This window comes from Bufo bufo, chromosome 7 (genome assembly GCF_905171765.1).
Source record: "Bufo bufo chromosome 7, aBufBuf1.1, whole genome shotgun sequence".
In the NCBI taxonomy this organism is placed as follows: Eukaryota; Metazoa; Chordata; class Amphibia; order Anura; family Bufonidae; genus Bufo; species Bufo bufo.
In genome coordinates, this window is record NC_053395.1 from 174,830,172 (window position 1) to 174,849,442 (window position 19,271).

The 19,271-nt window shown below is 42.1% G+C and overlaps 1 protein-coding gene across 2 annotated transcripts in view; it reads left to right on the top strand.

Annotated features, from left to right (window-relative positions):
- The first annotated feature begins 3,984 nt into the window (after positions 1 to 3,984).
- The window catches only part of PDE1A (phosphodiesterase 1A), a 216,971-nt gene continuing 201,684 nt past the window's right edge, over positions 3,985 to 19,271 (top strand). For both annotated transcript variants that reach the window (XM_040440829.1, XM_040440830.1), the window contains exon 1: positions 3,985 to 4,405. In XM_040440829.1, the coding sequence (XP_040296763.1) occupies positions 4,353 to 4,405 (53 nt within the window). In that variant the 5' untranslated portion in view covers positions 3,985 to 4,352. The remainder of the gene's footprint in view (positions 4,406 to 19,271) is intronic.

Consider the following 19,271-nt stretch of genomic DNA (forward strand, 5'->3'; position numbering starts at 1 on the left):
TAAGGTTAGGTCTCCAAAACCATGCGAGTTGGAAGCTGCCATTAATTTGTGATAAAATTGTGGCATTGATTTCAGTCTGCATCCGATCTGCATTTTTTGCGGATAGCACACAGACAGATTGACAAAAAATGTGGGCAGCACATGGATGTCATCTCTGTGCTGTCTGCATGCCTGCAGCCAAGCCACAAATGATAGAGAATGTCCTATTCTTGTCCTATGTAGGCATTTTTTCATTGGGGTCCACGAAAAGTGCGGTATACACACAAACCGCGTCCGTATTTTGCGTATCTGCAATTGGCAGACTGCAAAACCGATGCGGTCGTGTGAATGCAGCCTAATAATAACTTTGCACCTTCCTTTTGATGTTGTGATTTATGAAATTTCCGTTTTTCCGTTCCGTTGAAAGATAGAACATGTCCTATCATTGCCCGCAAATCACATTCCGTGGCTCCATTCAAGTCAATGGGTCCGCAAAAAAAACTGAACACATACGGAAATGCATCCGTATATGTCTTCCGTATCCATTCCGTTTTTGCGGAACCATCTATTGAAAATGTTATCCCCAGCCCAATTTTTTCTATGTAATTACTGTATATGCCATACGGAAAAACGGAACAGAAACGGAAACACAATGGAAACAAAAAACGGAACAACGGATCCGTAAAAAAACGGACCTCCAAATACTGAAAAAGCCATACGGTCGTGTGAAAGAGGCCTAAGGCCCCTTTCACACGGGCGAGATTTCCGCGTGGGTGCAATGCGTGAGGTGAACGTATTGCACCCGCACTGACCCATTCATTTCTATGGGGCTGTGCACATGAGCGGTGATTTTCACGCATCACTTGTGCGTTGCGTGAAAATCGCAGCATGCTCCTCTTTGTGCGTTTTCCACGCAACGCAGGCCCCATAGAAGTGAATGGGGCTGCGTGAAAATCGCAAGCATCCGCAAGCAAGTGCGCATGCGGTGCGATTTTCACGCACGGTTGCTAGGAGACGATCGGGATGGGGACCCGATCTTTATTATTTCCCCTTATAACATGATTATAAGGGAAAATAATAGCATTCTGAATACAGTACAATAGGGCTGGAGGGGTTAAAAAAAAATAATAATAATTTAACTCACCTTAATCCACTTGCTCGCGCAGCCGGCATCTCTTCTGTCTTCATCTTTGCTGTGCACAGGAAAATGACCTGTGGTGACGTCACTGCGGTCATCACATGGTCCGTCACATGATCCATCACCATGTTATAAGGGAAAATAATAAAATCTACACAACACCTAACCCAAACCCGAACTTCTGTGAACTCCATACAGCATTAAAACATTAAAAGTTTTGACCGAAGCAACTTTGGATCTTGGTTCTGAAGCTCGAGTCGCTCAACACTACTATCTGTACTATTTGTAGGGACTTCTATGTACTTCTATGAGATTCAGCTTCACACTGATCTCCCCTGTCTCCTGCTTGTAATAGCTGACAAGGAGAAATCTATCACAAGCAGGAGGCAGGGAAGACAGGCTGAAGCCACATCACATTGAATACACTGAGATTATGCTGTGTGAGTTAGGCTACTTTCACACTGGCGTTTATGGGTCCGCTTGTGAGATCCGTTTCAGGATCTCACAAGTGGCCCAAAACAGATCAGTTTAGCTCCAATGCTTTCTGAATGGATAGGGATCCGTTCAGAATACATCCGTTTGGCTCCGTTCCGCCTCCATTCCGCTCTGACGATGCGGAGCCAAACGGATCCGCCCTGACTTACAATGTAAGTCAATGGGGACGGATCCGTTTTCACTGACACAATATGGTGCAATTGAAAACTGATCCGTCCCCCATTGACTTTCAATGTAAGTCAGGACGGATCCGTTTTGACTTTGTTCATGATAATGCAAACGGATCCGTTCTGAACGGATACAAACATTTGCATTATCGGTGCGGATCCGTCTGTGCAGATACAAGACGGATCCGCACCAAACGCCAGTGTGAAAGTAGCCTTAGGGGCAGTAGTTCTGTGTTATGGATCTATCACTTCCCTATCCTTAGGATTCAGAACAGAGCTAATACAGTGAGATAAAACTATGCCTGAGTTATAACTGGAAATGTAGGCTGCATCGGAGGAACCATATCAGAGGGGAAGGTGGAACCAAGATCGCAGCCCCACATATTGTATTTTTCGCACCAGACTATAAGACTAATGATTTGGAGGAGGAAAATAAAAAATATATATTTTCCATCAGACCTTAGAACAGACCCACAAAGCAGTTCCCCATTCTTCATCAGACCTCAGATCCGACCCTCATCAGACTCCCATTCCTCATCACACTCCCAAATCAGACACTTATTTTTCATCAGACCTCAGATCAGACCCCAAAATCAGCCCCCAAGCTCTATTAGCCTCCCATCAGACCCTCGAGCCTCCATCAATCTCAGATCAGACCCCCATCAGACCCCCCTAGCCTCCATCAGCCTCAGATCAGACCCCTCCAGCCTCCATTAGCCTCAGATCAGACCTCCAATCAGCTTTTGATCAGCCCTAATCAGCCTCAGATCAGACCCTCAGCCCCAATCAGCCTCAGATCAGACCCCACAGCCCCAATCAGCCTCAGATCGGACCCTCAGTCCTAATCAGCCTCAGATCAGACCCCCCAGCCCCAATCAGCCTCAGATCGGACCCCACAGCCCCGATCAGCCACCATCAGACTCAGATCAGATCCCCAATTAAACCCTATCAGCCTCAGATCGCACCCCCCAGCCCCACTCAGCCTCATATCGACCCCCCCAGCCTCCATCAGCCTCAGATCAGACCCCTCCAGCCTCCATTAGCCTCAGATCAGACCTCCAATCAGCTTTTGATCAGCCCTAATCAGCCTCAGATCGGACCCTCAGCCCCAATCAGCCTCAAATCAGACCCCCCAGCCCTAATCAGCCTCAGATCGGACCCCACAGCCCCGATCAGCCACCATCAGACTCAGATCAGATCCCCAATTAGACCCTATCAGCCTCAGATCGCACCCCCCAGCCCCACTCAGCCTCATATCAGACCCCCCCAGCCCCATTCAGCCTTAGATCAGCCCCCCAGCCCCCAGCCCCCATCAGCCCTCTCCACTTTGACAGGACCAGGCAGGTGTGATGATGTTTTCACTGCCTGGCCCTGTCAATGAAAGTGCAAAGGGTGCAGCAGTTGCAGAGAGAGCTGAGCCTCTTGGAGTAACAGCAACGCCCCCATTGCTCCTGGCGGCTTATTAAAGCTTTGTTTGCATATATTAAATGCAGGCACATATGAACATGGGAGCAATGCAGATGTCTTCAGCTGCCAAGCGCACATGCGGCTGGTCAATCAGTTTCATAGGTACAAATCTACTGACAGATGCCCTTTATTAACAGCCTATGCTGCACTATATAGACAAAAAAAAAAAAATTGCCGGAGAGTTTATTTAGTTAATTAATGCTTTCCCACAAATATTTTCTCATATCTTTCAAAAGAAACATTTCAGTTTACACTAACAGCATTATGTCTCCATTCCATTAGCACATTTATGTTTCACACATTCAGTATGTTACCATTATATAACATCACGATGATGGGTTATATAAATGTTTTTAAATATCACATCCTGGAATTCCCTACGAGGCAGAAAAAAAAAAAAAAGTGCCATAAAACAGAATAACTCTTTAACGTGTATGTTGTTGTATCTCCACATCATCCAGGAGTGAATAAAAGCCAGATTGTAAAGTAATTATAATCTCTTGAAAGGCAGCCAGCCACACAGAGACTGCATCTATCCGTCTTCATTAATTTGTGTACAGTTCTTATAACTGAACAAACTTTCTGAGGACGTTTACATGGAAAACTCAAGGACGGCCCCAAAACTTTTATTTGTAAGAAGAAAAAAAAAAAAAAAGTTTGTCTTCCAGCAGTGGTTAATAAGAAGACGCCCTGGATTGCCCATATGTACTTTTAAGAGCTATGACGGATATGAGCAGCACTTATTCTCATAGCTGCAGTATGAGAACTTGCTGAGCATTTTTTTTTTTTTAAGGCTCTTGGCTGAGTTTCACTTTTCCTTGCAGACTTGAGTAGTCTGTGACTCTGGCCCTTCTTTCTCAGTCAACTTTAAACATGTGCTCTAGCAGGGTTCGCTCTCTTGAGCTGTGTGCACACTGTTGTGGCCTCAATGGATTGTTTTTGCACAGCAGTTAGAGAGAGAACACTGCGAACGCGCAACCTGCGTTGTACGGCGTCTGTAGCACAATAGCTCAAGGGCAATATTCTCAATTTATTTTTATTTTTTTTTGCGAGACTTTTGTGGACTTTTTTTTGGAAAACAATACACTACGTTTCCTCTGGTTTAAATGGGTGACGCCATTACAGTGAAGAAAAAGCATCTTCAAAAGCCTATATTTAGGTAAGTTGCTTTTGCTTTCTAAGTGTTTGCTGTTGCCAGTTGCTGCTTTGGTGAAACTTTTTGGTTGTTGTTGTTTTTTTTTTTTTTTTTTTTACAATAGTTGTTTTTGAGAGCTGTATACACAGAGGGTGCAGCAGAATCTAAGGGGTGAATCATGAGGTTTGACAGCGAGATAAAGCTTTACAGTTTGTGGAGAAGAGAAGACATTGGTGTTTTTATTTTTTTATATATTTTTTTTATCTGCTTGAAAACTAGATTTACTTCTGCTCTTATGAGAGTGTGGCATGAAGAGCGTCGCCCAAAGTTTCTTAATACTCTTTGATCACTGCAGCCCGTGGATGCTTTTGTTACTAAACTATGTTGCTGGCATGCGCTGCGTCTTTTAATGAGTTACATTTCCAGAAGTGAACGCAGAATGCAAGCTTATTATATTAAAAGTTTTCAGATGCTCAGCTCGCATTAGAGAATAGCTCAGCGTCAGCTCTGTATCCCTCATGATGGAGTTTTATTATTGGAATGAAGGGAATGTGTATGTTTTTTATACGGCATACTTGTTTTCACGGCTTTGCCACTTTATATATAAAGTGTTGCGCAGTAATATAAATGTGATACGCTTTCATCTGGAAGAATGTCCATCATGTGCCGGGTCTGGCCATTTATTTGCTATAATAAGTTGACATGTACTGCAATGTTGTGACGGCTCAACTGCTATACAGCAAGAAGAATATCCGAGCTGTCGCAAAGGGAGGGTTCACATCACGTTTTATGCCTCCTTAGAAAAAAAAAAAGAATACAAAAATACAGCACGCCATGTCTAGTAAAAAAGTATATGTTTTTTTATTTTTTTTTACAATGATGATGGCTCTATGATGAACGGATGCCACTGTATGGCATCAGTTTGATGCATCCATGTAACATACGTTAAACGGATGTGAAAAACGTGATTTGAACCCACCCAAAATGGGGCGCTTTGCTAACTGGACTAAATTTGGGCGGATGGGGGTGGTTTCGAAACTTTTTGCAGTGAAAATGTTTTTCTATTGTGTATAATACTTACAGTATAGTTTAATTCAGATGCCAAACTCTCTCTCTCTTAAATAAGCTATATGCAAACGTAGGGTTATATGGATGTGCATAAAATCAGTCAGCACAGGCCATGTAATGCATGACTGCTCATATTCATATACATTTTTGAAAAAATGACGCTTTAAAAAGTTTTGATAATTGGGGTGTGGATGTGGTGACTGGAGCTCTTGTGTCAGTGAAAAGTGAGGCAACGCTCTAGATAATGCTTATGAGGCTTGGAAAACCTTGCGTTACCTTTCACATGATTTGCACAACTATTTGCAAGAATTTGACTCTAGCGCTCAGTAGCCAACTCTTTCTGAATGTTATAATCTTTCACAATGATGCCATAAATCAGAGTTAGGGCTCATGCACACAAATGTATTTTCTCTCCATGTACGTTCCGTTTTTTTTTTTGCGGACCGTATGCGGAACCATTCACTTTAATGGGTCTGCAAAAAAACGGAAGTTACTCTATGTTTCCGTTTCTGTATGTCTGTATTTCCGTTCCGCAAAAAAATTAAAACATGTCCTATTATTGTCCGCATTACGGACAAGGATAGTACAGTTCTATGAAAGGCCAGCTGTTCCGTTCCGCAAAATACGGAATGCACATGGATGTCATCCGTATTTTTGGTGGACTGCAAAATACATATGGTCGTGTGCATGAGCCCTTATTGAGTGGTTAGTTAATATTTTTGCAAATATCTCTATTTAAGGCTACATGCACACGAACGTTGTTTGTTTCTGTGTCCATTCTGTTTTTCTTTGCGGATAGGATGCAGACCCATTCATTTCAATGGCTCCGCAAAGAATGCGGACAGCACACCATGTGCTGTCCGCATCAGTATGTCCGTTCCGTAGCCCCCCCCAAAAAAAATAGAACATGTCCTATTCTTGTCCGTTTTAGGCATTGTTACAATGGATCCACAAAAAAAACGGATGGCATGCGGATGTATATATACTATAATACTGTTCAGGCTCCTTCACACATGCTCAAAAAAAGGCATTTTAAAACATCAACAGATTTTTTAAAATGTAACAGTCTGTAACACTATTGTGTCGCATGGCATTTTTATGGTATTTTGTAAACATTGTCTTTTTTGGCACATACTTTATTTGTGCTGTTTTCAAAGATCGTGCACATAGTTACATAGTTGATAAGGTTGAAAAATGACACCGCTCCGTTAAATCCAACCTTTAATCCTATCGTGTTGATCTAGTGGAAGACAAAAAAGTTCCTTTGGCCCAGAAACCAGTTACTCCATATTAGGTGAAAAATTCCTTGTTGGCTCAAAAAATCAGCAGTCAGAATAAACCCCTGGATCAACGTCCCATCTCATTACATCTAGTAACCAGAACGGTTTTCAAGGTTACAGGTCTAGATATAAAAAGGTTCATTAAATAGATCTCTGCATTGCCCATTCATATATTTGTACACTTAGATATCCCCTAAGCCAGGGATGCTCAACCTGCGGCCCTCCAGCTGTTGCAAAACTACAACTCCCATGATTCCCTGACAGCCTACAGCTATCTTCCTACAGAAGGGCATCGTGGGATTTGTAGTTCTACAACAGCTGGAGGGCCGCAGGTTGAGTATCCCTGCCCTAAGCCTTCCTTTTTCCAAACTGAATAACCCCAAGTCTGATAACCTTAGTATTGCAGTTCACCCATTCTCTTAATTATCTTGGTCGCCCTCCTCTGCACCCACTACAGTTGTCTTTCTTAGGCTAGTTTTACAGTAGCGTTACCAGTCTCCAGCAGAGAACAGCCTGCCAGGGATCTATGCATCACCATAGCCGGATGTTACCGCAGTGCCTGCCAACCCCATTGACTATAATGAGATCTGGGGGAGATCCTTGCACTACCCACAGATTTGCTGGGATTCGGGATGGTGGGCATTGCAGTAACATCCAGCTACGCCGGATGCAGAGAGCTCCAGCAGGCTGTTCTCTGCTGATACAGCCTGCTGGAGACCTCGACGCAACCGTGAAGGGACCCTAATACACAGGTACTCAAGTTTACTTCATGTGTTCTGACCATTGATTTGTATAGAGGCAAAAGCCATGATTTGTAATGTGAAAAACAACACTAAAAAGGTTATCAATGTCTACATATCACAATTTAACACAATTGATTTTTAAGCACAGGTGAAGAACCTATTAAGGCAGGGTTTCTCAACTCCGGTCCTCGGGACCCACCTACCAGTCATGTTTTCAGGATTTCCTTAGTATTGAGCAGGTGATATAATTAGTCTCCATGCCTCAGGACTTACCACAGGTAGTCATTCTGTGGGATATTCTCAAATCCTGACCGGTAGGTGAGTCCCGAGGACCGGACTTGAGAAACCCTGTATTAAGGTCTATAAAAGCACACACTACAAAATGCCACTAAAGACACTATACCCAGAGCATGCTACATTTTTTCTTAAAAAAAAAAAGAGCAACTTAACTTTAAATAGTCAACAAATCACCATAAACAGAGACACTCTTCATGGATACCGTTTATACATTGAACTCCATAGTTTTTACACTGTAACCCCTAGGCCCCCTTTCGGGGCCACAGTCAGACGGTTACCATTTAGCACTGTACACTGACAGCTACAGTACAAAGATATATAATCAAATCATTGGGCACAGAATGTTTGGCCTTAAAGGGGTTGCCCAAGAATACATCATTTCTAATAGGTGTTAACACCCTGCCTCCCCTACTAAGCGTTCTCTACTAAAAAGAACATTCTTACCTGCCCCACGGTGCTGCAGTCCTCTGTGCTGGCTTCTGCATCTCCATCTTCTAGTCCGGGGCTTGCTTCCTGGCATGGTCACCTGATCCTCTTCAGCTAACCGTTGGCTTCAGCAGTGACATGTCTCTTGTGGACACATCACTGCTGAAGCCAGTGGTTGGCTGGAGAGGATCAGATAGCTGTGTCCATGCCAGGGAGGAATAAAACAAACCCTAAAACGGAAAATGGAGCCAGCATGGAGGACTGGAGTGGTGGGGAGCAGATAAGTATGATCCTGGCAGGCTGCCAGTTAGAAATGATGCATTCCAGGACAACCCCATTATAGGCTATTGACATCCTTGGGAGCAGTTTTTTTAAAATCTTATATGGTCAGACTTTATTGGAAATTTTCACCCATTGTTCTTCTATGGACTTCAGGTTTTCTCTGACTCTGCAGACTGTTCTTCTCCCTTCTCACAAATATCCATCAGAGAGCTGCTCTGATGGCTTAATCTGTAGCCCTTTTTCTACCTTTCTGATAGCTTATAATTACTCATTTATGCTGAATTATATTAAAAAAAGATGAGTTTAGCTTATTAAATGAGTGTTTATGAGCTGTTGGGAGAAAAGAGATAAGGACTAGAGTTTGAGCTGACAGAGCAGCTCGCTCACTGAGAAGCGGAAAGAACAGTCTGCAGCGTCAGTGAAAACATGAAGGCTGTAGAGCACAAACAGTTAAAGATTTTTAAATAAAGACCAATTGAAAAAAGATTTTTAGCCCAAAATAAGTACAATGCAATAATAATAATGAAAATGCACCCAAAGGTGTGAGGATGACATTGTGGTAAAAGGTGGGCACATAGGGGCACATTTACTAAAGCCCTAAGCTGGCGGTGGAACCTCTGAAGTTATGAGGCATCCAGCGCCAGTTCTAAATGTAAGACAGCTCGGAAGCTAAAACAGGCGTAGAAAATGGTAATTTCCGATTAGTAAAATGATTAGTGAATGACCCCCATACTTTATACAAGACAGTCTAAAATAAAAATGTTGTTTTATTCTTATGAAGACCCCTTTTCTGCTTTTTTTTCTAAGTATTCTGCTCATGGTCCTGTGTATTGCATTTCTGTGCTATAAACAAGTGCTGGATCATTAGCTCTGTCTACGTACTGTATATACTGTACTAGGCTACACTGTTTTACAATAAAATTTGGGTCAGGGCTAGACTTTTTGGGTTGCATTAAACAGGTTATCTCAAAAATACATGTCCTGTTAAGACATGGGGGTGGATTCCCCCTCCTGAGCTCAGCTGCACTTGCTCTGGTGAATATTTGATTACCCTCACTTAACATTAGATTTCTTCTTCCGGGAAAATATATAGCTGACGGCAAGTTCCCCTAGTGATGGTGAGAGAAGTCACGATCTAAAAAGTGGTTGCCTGTCAGATATATATAATTAATGATATTTTATGATCTGTCCATCAAACTTGTCATAAAAGTCAGGTCAGTGTTAGTAGACGCTTGGATGCTGGTATCCTGCCCGAACCTGAAGAATGAAATCATCTTCAAAATCTCTACCATAGAGGAGGTATGGCCACTTTTTCATTATTAATGGCAGACGGGACCTCCTCGTTCTCCAGATCGCTGGCGTTCCTTCCTGCTGCTTCACCCGCATTGATCTGACTTTTATAAAACCTTTGACGTTTGTCATGAAAGCCTTTCGTCAATGCCTTTAATGTTCCATAGCGAGCATTTAAAGATGCAGTACGGCCAATTTGACTCTTGTTTTAAACTAAACAGTTCACTTGTAATGGCTTTTCTGGCATAGATGATATGCGATTCTCAGAGGCTTAGAAAATAAGTGCTTCTAAGGTCACCACTAAGGTAAGTGTTTATACTGCACTACCACGAAAATCTTTATATACAGTGAGGACAGACTACACAGACACATTATCATCGTACGCAAACCTGCACGGTGCCTATTTCTTCGGTCTTTGCTATCATCATTGGGAAATGAAAGAGCATTAATCCACTGGTCACCATTAAAGGGATGGTTTGATTTAGAAAACCCATTGTCAAATACTCCATTAGGGCATTCTCTCTTTCAGAGGGTCTCTCATTCAGGACCTCCATGAATGAGGACCTTTCACCTGTCTTGACAAGGCTGTTTTAGTAACTACTTGTATTCCCTATGTAATGGCAATTCTGGAGCATCTTTTAATATAACTCTTTCCTTTATTATAACTGCTAGAAGTTATTCATTGCCGGGTCCAACTGGGTGTTACCAGTTGGAGGTATGTCCCTGCACAGTCTGACACTGGCACCACTGATTGGATAATGTCAGACTGCGCAGAGACACTCCCCAACTCGTAACACCTATCTGGGCCCTTATTACAAACTACTGGCAAATCATTCATAGACTTCTGGTAGGAATAACAGAGGAATGGCACAACATAGTATTACAGCTAGGTCCATATATAGTTGGACAGAGACAGCATTTCTCAAATTTTTGTTCTGTACATTACCACAATGGATTTTGAACAAAACAATTCAGATGCAGTTGAAGTTCAGACTTTCAGCTTTAATTTCGTGGGTTGAACAAAATGATTGCATAAAAATGTGAGGAACTAAAGCATTTTTTAAACTCAATCCCTTTATTTCAGGGGCTCAAAAGTAATTGGACAAATGAAATAATTGTAAATAAAATGTTAATTTCTAATACTTGGTTGAAAACCCTTTGTTGGCAGTGACTGCCTGAAGTCTTGAACTCATGGACATCACCTGAAGTTTAGTCTTGAACAAGTGAAATGCTCTATTGGGTTCAGATCCGGTGACTGACTTGGCCATTCAAGAATATTCCACTTCTTTGCTTTAATAAACTTCTGGGTTGCTTTGGCTTTATGTTTTGGGTCATTGTCCATCTGTATTATGAAACGTCGACCAATCAGTTTGGCTGCATTTGGCTGGATTTGAGCACACAGTATGTCTCTAAAAAACCCAGAATTCATCCGGCTGCTTCTGTCCTGTGTCACATCATCAATAAACACTAGGGACCCAGTGCCACTGGCAGCCATGCATGCCCAAGCCATCACACTGCCTCCGTCGTGTTTTACAGATGATGTGGTATGCTTTGGATCATGAGCTGCACCATGCCTTCGCCACACTTTTTCCCCCCCATCATTCTGGTAGAGGTTGATCTTGGTTTCATCTGTCCAAAGAATGGTCTTCCAGAAGTGTTCTGGTTTTTTAAGATATATATTTTAGCAAAGTCCAATCTAGCCTTCTTATTCTTGAGGCTTATGAGTGGCTTGCACCGTGCAGTGAGCCCTCTGTATTTACTTCCATGCAGTCTTCTCTTTATGGTAGATTTGGATATTGATACGCCTATATCCTGGAGAGTGTTGTTCACTTGGTCGGCTGTTGTGAAGGGGTTTCTCTTCCCCATGGCAATTATTCTGTAATCAACCATCAATGTTGTCTTCCGTGGGCGTCCAGGTCTTTTTGTATTGTTGAGGTCACCAGTACTTTTTCTTTCTCAGGATGTACCAAACTGTAGATTTTGCCACTCCTAATAGTGTAGCAATTTTTCAGATGGGTTTTTTCTGTTTTCGCAGATGAAGGATGGCTTGTTTCACCTGGTCTTTTGACCGCATGTTTACTTCTCAGCAAAATCTTTAAAATGCAAGCACCACGCCTCAAATCAACTCCAGGCCTTTTATGTGCTTAATTGAGAATCAAATAATAAAGTAGTTGCCCACACCTGCCCATAAAACAGCCTTTGAGTCAATTGTCCAATTACTTTTGGCCACATGTAAAGGAACTGTAACTCCTAAACCCTTCATCCAATTTTAATGTGGATACCCTCACATGAAAGCTAAAAGTTTGGACTTTATGTCCATGTCCATTATATAACTATAACTTGAATATGTTTTAGTAAACAGGTAATAAAAACAAAATTTGTATCAGTGTCCAAATATATATGGACCTAACTGTATATGAAAAGATACTGGAGAATTGTTATTACACGGGGAATGCAAATAGTTACTAAAATAGACATGTCAGGAGAGGGAATGACTCCTCTTTAATTAGCTGGAGCTTTCTCTCCCTAGAGTTTGTGCATTACATGGGCATTGCATTGGTTTCAGTAGGCACAGGGGAATGAAACACTTTCTTCTACAGTACTTTCCTGGACAGACCACAGCTGATTGCTGAGAATCCCAACAGTAGGACATCGCTATCATCTTGTAATCTGTAAACTGCTCTAATAAAATGGGATTTCTCAGAGAATTCTTTAAAGGGAACCTGTCACGTTGCATTTTTAAGGTGGCAGGTTCCCTTTAAGTTCTATAAACTTTTTTTAGTTTGTTTTCAATATTACAATTTTCTGTCTGTAACGATCTATTATTCATCAATTTATTCTATATTTATGGCATTTAAGACACATGCATCACTGGTATGTTAATTTCTAAAGCGATGTGTGATCTAAATTATTAATAGTATAGTACATTCACCTTAGTTATATATTCAATGAAGCCTTTATCTAAACACATCTCTTCACACACCGGCATTGCACATTGTAGTCTAGGTTACAGTCCGACATGAAGCACTTTGGCAGAAATACAGGCTTTATATGGACAGCAGAGATATATATCACTCCTTAGCTCCAACTGACAGGCCACCATCTCACAGTTGCGTTATTGCGTTGCCTGTCATATAAATGATTATTTATGTGGAGACAGAAGTTTTATCTTCAATGACGTTGAATACTCGCAAGTTTCGCAACATGAAATTCCTTAAAGTGAAGCTTTGATTTGGATCTACGTCAAGAGCTCACTAACACAATTCTGTTTCTGAAAATACTGCTTTTAAAACTGGGATCTGATAATAAGCCTAATGCTCCTCAAAAACACCTGATGGTTTGGAGAACATAAGATTATGACAGTCTGTATTCTGCTGAAGGCCGCAAGGTTATTACCAGTTTGATTCAAGCAATTCTAGGATTAGGGCTCATGCACACGACCGTGGTTTTGATCCGCATCCGATATGCATTTTTTTGCTGATTCAATGCGAACCCATTCACTTCAATGTCTGTTCCATGGCCCTGCCAAAAATAAAACATGTCCTATTCTTGTCCGTTTTGTGGGGAAGGATAGGACATTTCTGAGGGAGTGAAAAAAAATGGGGACAATGGCGGGATCCGTGTTTTGCAGAACGCAAAAACAGCTAGAGCCGTGTGTATGAGCCCTTAGAGACAGCACTCGCATGAGTATGCGCAGTGGCCGGGTTTTGGGTGGCGCCAATGCTACGCTGAGTCCCCCGGATACCGTTGAGGTGTCACCATGTGTTGCTGCTTTTTTGGAAGGGAATTAAGTCCAGAGAGTCAGGGTCTGCAGTAACCAATGTGCTTCTTTACTGGAGGAATTTAGGTGCAAAACAATACAGGCGAGTAATAGGGCTGGTTTCTCTACTCTCCTCCCTGGCAGAAGAAGGGTTGGATGCTGAGGAAAGTCCTGAGCTAGCTGTCCCTCTCTCTCTCAGAAGGCTGTACCCTGGTCAAAGGCTGGTGATCCAGGGTCTGTCACAGAGAATCCCTGTCTCAGCGTCTTCTGATCACTGAGTAGTCTCCTCTTCTAAGCACTGTTCCCTAACTGCAGCACACTAGGGGCTCTGACTGCTCTCCATATATACCATTTCTAGCTAGTCTGGAACCTTCTGGTGGGAGGGGTGGAGTGGAGAAACTCAGCACAAACAGATACATTGTAACACTTTCCGTCTCTCATAGACTTACATTAGAGCTTCAATGATAATCAATGGCAATGACACAGCAGTTTTCCCAGACAAATACAAGTTTCCAGACATAACAACAGAGCTAAACCAGACATTCAATAGGTCAGTCTGTCTGGTTTTGGTGGTAAACAAGTCTGGCTTCATCACTCCAAAATATTCTCTTCTTTAAACCCTATGGCAGCAGTGGCAAATTACCAGCTTCTTATTCAAAGTCCCAAAAGTCTCTCAGTATTCATTAACCCTTTCCACAGAGCCTTGGAAACACAGTGCAAATGAACAGAATATATATCACAACATTGCAATCATATGCATGCAAGTGCTATCTCTTATCTTATATTCTGGAATTGCTTAATAGACTGAAGGCACAAAGCATTTTGAGATGGGCAGCAATACAGAGAGACAGCGCTATGTCTGTAGTGTACTTAAAGTTTGATTTGAAAAAGGGAGCCAATTTATTAACATTAAAGGGGTTGTCTCACTTCAGCAAATGGCATTTATTATGTAGAAAAAGTTAATAAAAGCCACTTACTTATGTATTGTGATTGTCTATGGTATATTGCCTCCTTTGCTGGCTGGATTCATTTTTCCATCACATTATACCCTGAAATCTATCAGAGGTGGTCGTGCTTGCACACTATAGGAAAAAGCACCGGCCTCTCTGGTGGCCAGGACTGTGGGAGCACACATAGGCTGGTGCTTTTTTCTATAGTCTGCAAGCACGGCCACCACTGATGGATTACAAGGTACGACATTAAACAAAGTTTGGAGTGAATCGACTTCAGATCTAGTATCCGAAGCTCGATTCGCTCAACACGACTTACAATCTAAAAGAGGAAAGACAGAGTAGGAGACAAGAGCTTCTACCTCTATCACGAAGTTGCATGATTAGGTACAGATTATACAATACAAAGTTATTTGTGCACTCTGACGTGGTAGTAAGCTTTTGGAAACATACAGACAACTACTTTGAGAAAACAGGGTTGTAATTTTCCTCCTCTCACACAGAGGAAAGGGAACTTTGCTGCAGCGCGTCATGATCTAAAGTTTGGACCTGGTCCTGGTCGTTCCCTAATTAGGACTTGATATCTTGTTTCCCGAAGAGGTTTTCCACAAATGCATTGGTAATAGTTAGTGTTGAGCGAATCGAAGTAGAGTGTGGGAGGACATCGAAGTACCCGGAGGAAACCCACGGAAGCACAGGGAGAATATACAAACTCAATGAAGATATTTTCTTTGGTTGGATTCAAACCTAGGACCCCAGTGCTGCAAGGCACCAGTGCTAACCACTGAGCCACCAAGCATCACACGCCTCTATGGGAGTGACCTGTGACTTTGTTGATCCTCCTCTTACTAAAGTCAATCACAGCAAATCATTTATACTGTATAATCAGAGCAACATAAAACTGTAGCAGGGGATATAACAGTTTAGAGTATGTGCAATTCATAGAAAATGTTGTTACAACTCATATGGGCGCTATAATGAGCGCTATTAGAGGTTGTCACCCAGCATTTATCACCCATGTAGGAGATCACAAGAAACAAAGTCATGGACTATGAGAATATTTTATACAAGAGGACAACAAAGGCTACTTTTTGTTGGATCCGTCATGGATCAGCAAAAACGCTTCCATCATAATAATACAACCGTCTGCATCCGTTATGAACAGATCCGGTTGTATTATCTCTAAAATAGCCATGACGGAACCGTCTCTAAAACCATTGTCAGTGGGGGACGGATCCGTTTTCTATTGTGTCAGAGAAAACGGATCCGTCCTCATTGACTTACATTGTGTGTCAGGACGATTCCATCTTGCTTCGCACCACATCGTGGACAGAAAAACGCTGCGGACGCAACCAAATGCACTACTTTTCATTCAGCACAGTTTTGTCCCCATTGACAATGAATGGGGACAAAACTGAAGCATTCCCCCCCTTCCCCCTCCTATGATGGATCTCAATAGCGGAAAGGGAAAGCGCAGATGTGAAAGTAGCCTTGTTTCCAGATTTATATCACAGTCTAGAAATACATGCAAGGTAGAACCTGTCTCCTCTGCTGACTAGCCTGTTTTAGTAATTACCATTGACTTATAGGATAGCTGCCTCACATCTGGTGGCATTAGAGGCCGAGCTTGTTACAAGTTCATTTGCATCCCTTCTTCCCAGAATTCCAGAGGAGCATATATGGCCTATAAGTCTCCTCACGACGATAAGGTGCTCTCCATAATGAGATACAGTATCCCCCCAAAATTGTATTTCCCATTTGATGACAATTCTGGAGAATCTATTTTTTTAAATCCATGTTGTGCCGTTCCGTTGTTATTTCTTCTAGAAGTGATGAATTCCTAACAGTTTCCAGTGACGGTCCAGATGGGAGTTACTAGTTGGGGGTGTATCCCTGCACAGTCTGATATTATCCAATCAGTACTGCCAGTGTCAACTGGTAACACCCATCTGGACCTTCATTCATAACTTCTAGCAGGAATAATAAAAGAATGGCACATGACATGAGGGATGCTACAGAATTGTTTATTACAAGGAGGCACAAGGAGTTGCTATAATAGATATGTCAGGAGACGTGACAGGTCCTATTTAAGTAGGCGAGACTCTGCAGGGGAAACACGATAAACAGAGCAGCGACACAAACATCTGCATTTCATATAAATGGAAGCGATAACTCTGTGTGCTCTGAAACCTCCTCACGGACATTGAATGCTTGAATGAAATCCACACATTCAATTTACTACTCGAGTGTTTATTTCTAAATAATAAACATAGTTAATCTTTGGCAAAGTAAGAGGATTTCTTTCTCAAGACGTGTCTTAGATGTTCCAGAGCATCAACTGCTCATCTTACTTGAAACCAGCACATAATGCAGGGATGACAGATTGAAGATTGCTTTCAATCAATTGTGTGTAGGGCTCATTCAGACGGCCGTATATTGCTTTCCACATCCGATCCGCATTTTTGCGGATTAGATGCGGACCCATTTACTTCTATGGGGCTTCCGCATCTTCTCTTCCATTCCATGGCCCTGCAAAACAAATAAAACATCCTAAGCTTGTCAGTAAAAATCAGGACGTGGTCCCATTGAAGTCTATGGGTCTGCAAAAATGCGGAATGCAATCTGTTTTTTGAGGACAGGCGGAACTGTCCGCAAAAAAAAGGATCCGCATTTTTGCGGACAGCAAAAAACATACTGCTGTCTGAATGAGCCCTTACAAACATACAAAACAGAGGGATACACTAAGAACTGAAGGAATTATTTTTGATGGCAAAAATAAATCATTCTGACGTGTTATTCTTGCCATCAAAGGTACCAGAACTCTTGACGGGCATGTGCCATTGAAAAAGGATCCGGCACTGCTGTCATGGCTCCAATCTTAATTGATGGGAGCAAAGAGAATACAGGAAGTTTAAGAAGCGCTGTCCCCGAGGTGAAGAAGTTACATGTAGTAGAAAACTTTTAGTTTATTTTTAGTGGAAAAGACAACACGTTTCGAGATCGAAACAATCTCTTCATCAGTTCCTAGGCCATTGATGTGTAAGCATGGCTTTTTATACCCTTATGGCCAGGGGCGGACTGGGAAGTTAAAGTGACCCCGGATACCAAGAATGCATGGGCTTGTTGGGATGTAGAAAGGTCAGGTGGCAACCAAGGATAACAGGGCACTAAAAAATCAGACCAAAAAGGGTAACTAAAGTGTATATCTTATCGTATATATCCTGTCCTCAGATAGCAGCTGGCTAGAGAAGCGAGCGTGTGCACTGACAAAGCCTGCTGCAATGGCCGCTCGGGACACTGGAGGCAGGAATTGATTCTACAGCACAGACGCCAAACACTTGTTGAGGAGTCTGTTCAGTAGAAAACAGGACAGGAGTGCGCAATGCCGGCAGGACGGGGTTACCTATGGAGCCATTTTCACTGATGTCATATAAAGGTGCCAGAGCTACAAAAGCAATGCACAGGCACTAAACGGCTAAACTAAAAACCAGCAGAAGAAAAAGAATACGGGTGAAAGTAAATGAAGGCAACAAGAGCAGGGACAGAAATACAGTGAATAAACTAAAATGGCCAACCTCTTTTAGGGACAGTAGTAGCCATTACAAAGGGAGAGTGCAGAAATATACAAAACAGTGTAAAGTAACACATACAGTAGATATAAAAAGTCTACACACCCCTGTTAAAATGTCAGGTTTCTGTGATGTAAAAAAACTGACAAAGATAAATTATTTCAGAACTTTTTCCACCTTTAATGTCACCTATAAACTGTACAACTCAATTGAAAAACAAACTGAAATCTTTTAGGTAGAGGGAAGAAAAAATATAAAAATAAAATAATATGGTTGCATAAGTGTGCACACCCTTAAACTAATACTTTGTTCAAGCACCTTTTGATTTTATTACAGCACTCAGTCTTTTTGGGTATGAGTATCAGCATGGCACATTTTGACTTGGCAAGATTTGCCCACTCTTCTTTGCAAAAACACTCCAAATCTGTCAGATTGCGAGGGCATCTCCTGTGCACAGCCCTCCTCAGATCACCCCACAGATTTTCAATCAGATTCAGGTCTGGGCTCTGGCTGGGCCATTCCAAAACTTTAATCTTCTTCTGGTGAAGCCATTCCTTTGTTGATTTGGATGTATGCTTTGGGTCATTGTCATGCTGAAAGATAAAGTTCCTCTTCATGTTCAGCTTTCTAGCAGAAGCCTGAAGGTTTTGTGCCAATATTGACTGGTATTTGGAACTGTTCATAATTCCCTCTAGCTTAACTAAGGCCCCAGTTCCAGCTGAAGAAAAACAGCCCCAAAGCATGATGCTGCCACCACCATGCTTCACTGTGGGTATGGTGTTTTTTTGGTGATGTGCAGTATTGTTTTTGCCCCAAACATATCTTTTGGAATTATGGCCAAAAAGTTCAACCTTGGTTTCATCAGACCATAACACCGTTTCCCACATGCTTTTGGGAGACTTCAGATGTGTTTTTGCAAAATGTAGCCTGGGTTGGATGTTTTTCTTCATAAGAAAAGGCTTTCGTCTTGCCACTCTACCCCATAGCCCAGACATATGAAGAATACGGGAGATTGTTGTCACATGTACCACACAGCCAGTACTTGCCAGATATTCCTGCAGCTCCTTTAATGTTGCTGTAGGCCCCTTGTTAGCCTCCCAGACCAGTTTTCTTCTCGTCTTTTCATAAATTTTGGAGGGACGTCCAGTTCTTGGTAATGTCACTGTTGTGCCATATTTTCTCCACTTGATGACTGTCTTCACTGTGTTCCATGGTATATCGAATG